Source organism: Melopsittacus undulatus, chromosome Z (assembly GCF_012275295.1).
Source record: "Melopsittacus undulatus isolate bMelUnd1 chromosome Z, bMelUnd1.mat.Z, whole genome shotgun sequence".
Lineage (NCBI taxonomy): Eukaryota > Metazoa > Chordata > Aves > Psittaciformes > Psittaculidae > Melopsittacus > Melopsittacus undulatus.
In genome coordinates, this window is record NC_047557.1 from 55,691,739 (window position 1) to 55,697,738 (window position 6,000).

At 33.7% G+C, this 6,000-nt stretch overlaps 1 protein-coding gene across 5 annotated transcripts in view; it reads left to right on the forward strand.

The window, feature by feature from the left end:
* The window catches only part of PTBP3 (polypyrimidine tract binding protein 3), a 54,954-nt gene extending 50,837 nt beyond the window's left edge, over positions 1 to 4,117 (forward strand). For all 5 annotated transcript variants that reach the window (XM_034073142.1, XM_034073143.1, XM_034073138.1 and 2 more), the window contains 2 exons: positions 479 to 556; positions 1,265 to 4,117. In XM_034073142.1, the coding sequence (XP_033929033.1) occupies positions 479 to 556; positions 1,265 to 1,397 (211 nt within the window). In that variant the 3' untranslated portion in view covers positions 1,398 to 4,117. The remainder of the gene's footprint in view (positions 1 to 478; positions 557 to 1,264) is intronic.
* Positions 4,118 to 6,000: the final 1,883 nt, after the last annotated feature.

The window sequence follows — 6,000 nt, forward strand, 5'->3', positions numbered from 1 at the left end:
CAGGAAGGGAAAAGGGAAAATTATGGAATTTTGTCGAAATTAAAAAAAAGAAAAAAAAAACATAAAAAACAAACCCACTTAAAAAATGGCTGAGTAAAATAGAGAGCTTTCAAAATTGAAAATATGTGAAGCACACTTGCAGCAGTTATAAGATGAAACGTATTTCTGAAGATATTGGTGAAGATCTTAAGTTATTTTTATGCAATCTTTATTTAACTAAGAGAGGAACATGGTAGGATGAAAACGGTAGAGTGTATCTTAAACGTATTTGTAGCACACTGTGGTGTTAAATCTTAGCGTCAAAGCCAAGATGTTTGAGCTAAAGTTGGCACAGCTGGAGTTGGTGGAGATGGTTTTTGCTGTTCAAATTTAATTTAGAAGCCAGAACTGAGATTTTGATACTATTACAGAACCCTGTATTTTTTTACAAGTTGAGGGCGGTTTGTTTCACTCTTGTTTTGTTTTTTATTTTAAATAGGCCTTTTGTTACTGATGAGGCTATGGAAAACCTTTTTGAAAATACGGGATCTACTGTGAAAGCCTTCAGATTCATTCAGTAAGTTCTCTTTTAAAAATGCTGAGCAAATTTTCACCCTAGAAGAGGGCTAATTTTTTTTTGAGAAATAAATATATAGAAATAAAATAATAAATAAATAAAAGTATAGTCAAAATTCCACGTGTTTAAATCTATAGTCAAAAGCTGCACAGCTGTGGCAATTTTTGATAATCCAAATCTTAAAATTTTTTTATGGTAAACTATGTTAGCATAATTAAATGAAAAATAGTCAGCCTTTTTATGAATTCCACATGTGTTCAAAGTACAAGAAGTTCAAGTAAAGTAAATACTCTTTTCTTTAAAAAGGAATACTGGCTGTGAATATGTAAAATGTCATATAAAAGAAGACAATGAACCTGCTCTAGCATTCATTAAAGTTGCTTGGCAGCATTATTTTAGCGTGATGATACCAGCTAAATTATCACACATACATGGACATCACAAGTGTTTCTTAGAGGTCTTCAAGCCTTATTTTGACCTTGTTTTTCAAAGTGTGGTGTAGTGGAAGAAAAGCATGGCTGTAAGCCATTGATCTGCATGCAATATTTCTACATCTCATTTTAGCATGTTTATAACTAGCTCTGATTCCCTGTACAAGTGTGTTCAGTGTGTGTGCTGTGGCTGAAAAAATACTAGTGCCACTTTTTTGTGTTGGCTAGTGCAATGAAAGTTTGTTCAGGATTAACAATGGTTTTTATTGTACTTCAGGAAAGATTGCAGAACGGCTCTTATCCAGCTGGGCTCTGTGGAAGAAGCATTCCATGCTCTCATTGAGCTTCACAATCATGACCTCGGAGAAAACCATCACCTCCAAATTTCCTTCTCAAAATGTACAATCTGACTTTTCTGTGAACTTTCCTTTAAGACTGCATCACACATTAAATAAAATCTTCAAATAGAGACTGAAACAGCTGTAACCAGTTCTGTCTCTTAAGAGAAAAAGCTCATTCATACATGAAGTATTACTTGATTATCTTTTCTGATTTAGCTGCCAGTATGTCATCAATGTTTAATATTCATCCATGGAAAAATTCCTCTGTGAAAGTGCTTTAGCAACAATATTTATCTCCAAGTATCCTACCTAAAGTTATATTTTGAGAACATCCTTTAGCCTTTGTTTAAAAATTCGCCTTACAAAACACTTCAGAGAATTTTTATAATATACCTAACAAAAATACTTCTAACAAAAATAATAGTAAATCTACACTGCACAGATTAAACACTAATTTGAATGTGAAATAATGCTTGGGTTTCTTGAAGAAAAACAAGCATTGGCTGTGAGTGTCTAAATAGTATTTATGTCGCCAGGGTATGTTTTCATAGTTTGGCAAAATTTCACAGATAACTTCTTTTAAAAGCAGACTGTGCTGTTCATATGGATTAAATTATTAGAGAACAGGCAGTGCCTTCTTACTGTAGTGTAAAAGATATTTGACAAGTTTCTTCAAGATATGGTATCAGACACCTAGCTTGACTTAGCCCTGGCATTAATTTTGTTCTGCTATGAGGTAATGTATGATAGTGCTTTAGAGAAAATGGGAAAATAGTCCTGATACCAGTGAATTTTTTTACATTTCTTTGAAGAATAAAATGTTTACAATCTCATTGAAAATATTCAGGTCTTTGATGGTTTAACTTTTTAAGAAGTTACTTTTGTTAAGGTCATCTTTGGAGCAGAAAAATTGAACCTCAAGAGTTTTTTGTACCACCAGAAAGTCCAATACTTAAATTTCTATATATATACATAGTTTCTTATTATGTGCCTTACTATATGCTTATAATACAATAGCTTAGAATTTTCTCTGAAATATCTTGAAAAATATATTGTGGGCTTTCTCTTCGTGGGCTTCTTAGAAATGTTTTCCTTGACACTTTTGTTCCCATAAAGTAATATGAATTCCAGTCTTTTGTGCTTTGGTCTAGAGATTGGATAGAAATGGGAATTACTTTAATGAGTTTAAGTGAGAATGAGTGTAACTTCTGGTGTAATTGTGCTGGGATTCTTCAATTTTACCTGGTTACAGTTACTTGATGCCAGTACTTGGCTGAAAAAAATGCACTAAAAAAGGCCTTTATAGAAAGACTACACAGCAAATTTCACCCCAGTTTCTGGACTTCATCTGACATTTTAAGAGACATCTTAGTTGCTGCATTTTTCTCTCAGTTTTAATCTTTAAGTAATAAAAAGCTGTCATTCTTTCCCTTGTAAGTAGGAAGAAATATTTGATAGTGAGTGCATATTTCTCTTTGGAGAATGTGCTGAGATAGAGTTAGCTTTGATATTTAAAGTACATATAATCTTTTGTGACTTTTATTTCAAATATATAAATTTCATTATTAAAAAATTTCTTTCTTGTGTTAACTACCTTTTAGAGAAGTATTCCTGTCAAGCATAACACTTACTTACTTCTAACTACTGCTGAAATGTTTAGCCACTTTGGGTTTTTTTCATAAATCTGTACGAACTGTATGACTTTCTATCTTTCTCAAAGAAAAAGCATGTTTCTCACATGACTTTAACTATTCTGTAATAAGCTTTTTAAAATTTTCTCTATGCTGATTTTGAGAAAAAACTAGCTGGCCTTCTTTTGATGTAAATCAATTGCAGCAGCCAATCATAGTGAAGATGGTGCCAGACTGCAACAAATTGTGCTATTTGACAGTAGATAAAATGCTGACTATGTATGCAGTGATAATAAGTGCTAAGAAGTATTCAGAATATACCATTTACTGAAAAGTCAGATTGGCTTAGGAATAACACAGAATGTCACCATTGGAATTTAAGGTAGTCTTTCTATTTTCCTCTTTCAGAAATAGTGAATTCAGTTTTGTGAAGTTTGAAACCAACTTTTTAAAAAAAGAAAAAAGAAATTCTGAGGTGCCAGAGCATGGTACAAAATTACACATTTATGATTTTAGCCAAGTGCAGTTATGAGAAGGCTTGCTCGTTTGCATAGATTCTTTTTCATGAGGATACTGAATTCTAATTTATGTCTATGTTTTACCTTGTTAGCAGTCACACTGATATCAGTTAGAGAATCTTGCTGGACTGGGAACATTCCTTGTTTATTGCACATAAATTGCTTTGACAATACTGTACCATTATCCATAAAATATGGTTTGTCACTTTTCTCAAGAATTACAGCTACAGCGGAGAGGAATCGTGTTAGATATGAAAGTAACTCTAAAGCAGGAAAAATGGAACCTTAAGTTTGAGATCTAATACTAACATGTGCAATATCAGGAGTGGTACAGGGATACTGGTAATATGTGTATACAAACATGTGAATCATGCATTTTAATTAGTTGACTAACAGCAGAAGATGGGAAAGCTTAATCAAGCATAAAGGGATGAGGGCCTCTGACTTTCAAAAAGAGAAAGGATTAATTTCTCTTTTAACTTAGTGTTAGAATATAGCTAATATAAGCTCTGGACTCTGCTGTTTGAAATGTAGACACCTGTAGTTTAAATTAGAAGACATTTATGGTTTTTTAGTGTAAGATAACTCTGAGTGTGTTAAAAATTAAAAAACAATAAAGGATTTTGGAATTTGTTACATATTTATTGTGTGTCTTGTTTTCATTCTCCTTTGTTGTACTTCTGTAGTTGAGCTATTTCTGTCAAATTAATTTCAGATTTGTGTATATTTTAAAGATTCTGCTTCTTAGGGAGATTTGCTTTTACAGGACGTGCGGACAAGCTTCAGAATTAACAGTGCATCTTAGTGTTTGGTTTGCAGAACAAAGGCACTAGGTAAGGCTAGTTTATCTCAATCAGTAGTCTGCCTTAACTAATTTAAAGCAAACCCATAACCCCTTGTTTATCATAATCAATTGTTAGTGAAGAACCAGGACAAAAGGAGTAATTCTTAGACTTTGTGATTGGCTCTTTATTACCTGGCTGTTAAAGCACAGTTGCATCTCATTTCTTGGTTCTCTGAAGCAAATATGAGCAGTGATACCTGAAAAAAAAAAACAAACAAAAAAACAAACCCCAAAACAAAAATGAAAAAAACGTGGGAAAGAATGGGATTGTTCTACAGATTCTTAGTGATGTAGGTTGGAAAGGATCCTCTGGAGGCCTTAATACTGACTCAAAGTTGGATTAGTGCCAGCTTTGAGGAGTTGCTCAGGGAATTGTCCAGTTAAGTTTTCAGTATTTCCAAGAATTGAGATTTTACAAATTCCTTATTCTCCTCACTTTTCCAGTGCTGGACTGCCCTCATTTGACTGCCTCATTTTTTGTCTGATATGCAATTAGGCTTTAAACATACCGTGTCATATGACCGTTGACTTTTGTCCTGTAGCTGTGCAAACTTCCTGTGTGACAAGAACATTCTGGCTCCATTTTCACTATACAGTGGCCTTAAGTTGTTGAAGATAGGTTCTAATTTCTTTAATACAAGTTTTCAATTTCTGTTTAAATTATTTGTGAATCATAGTGTAACCTGGAACTTCTACTCTAAGCCACTAGTGGTTATATCCTGACTACAGTTACTGGCATGGTTGAGGGCAGAGTTCTCTGTTATGTATGTATTATATCCACAAATGGTCTTTGGGTTACCTCTAGCTCTGTTTTTTTTTTTGCGAATTCACCCTTAGTTCAAAGTGTACAATAGCCTTTTTAACAACCTAGGACCAGCTTAGTGCCTTTTCAGATGACCTGTGATTTGTTGCATAATGTTAGAACTTTTGTTTCTTTGAATTTCTTCAAAGATCTTTGAACATCAGAAGAATTTCTGAAACTTTGGTTTGTAATTTGACTTTCTTGCCTTGTCTGCTGGTCCTGTTAGCTGCACTTATTTTTTGTGCACTGATTTTATGCCCAAGATGTTCCACATACCTGAGATTATTTGCCTACATATGACACTTTACGATTACAGAAGGCAAACTTGCCTGCATGCTGAGACTATTCACGTCTCTGATAATACTGCCACTGTGGTTTGTGTAATCAAGTATCTTGCCATCCTCTGATTCACATCATTAGGAAAGTGATGAGATTTTTCTTACAAGAGATGTGGACCTACTTCTTGTCATTGTATGCTGTTAGGTCATACTGCTGTTTTTCAAATGAGAGGTCAACTGCTTACAGAATTAATTGTTTTCCCTTTACCTTTTGCCCTTTATGTTATCTACAGCAGAACTACATTTTCTTTGTATTAACTTTGTCTTCTAGCTGTCTTCTGAAGATTTGTTTGCTATATGCAAGATGGTTTGCCTGTTCTTTTCAAAGCAAATCTGAACAGTTAAGGATTGTAAATTATTTCAAGAAAGAACGGAGAATTTCAGAAGTATTTATGTTCAGAGTTTATTGTGAGGAGGGGGAGTGACGACACACAAAATTGGACCAAAGTCTATGTGCCTTCAGTAGTTTTAGATGGAGAGTTTTTTTCACATCTACTGCTGTCTTAAGTCTAATACATATTATTTTCCCCTATAAGTTG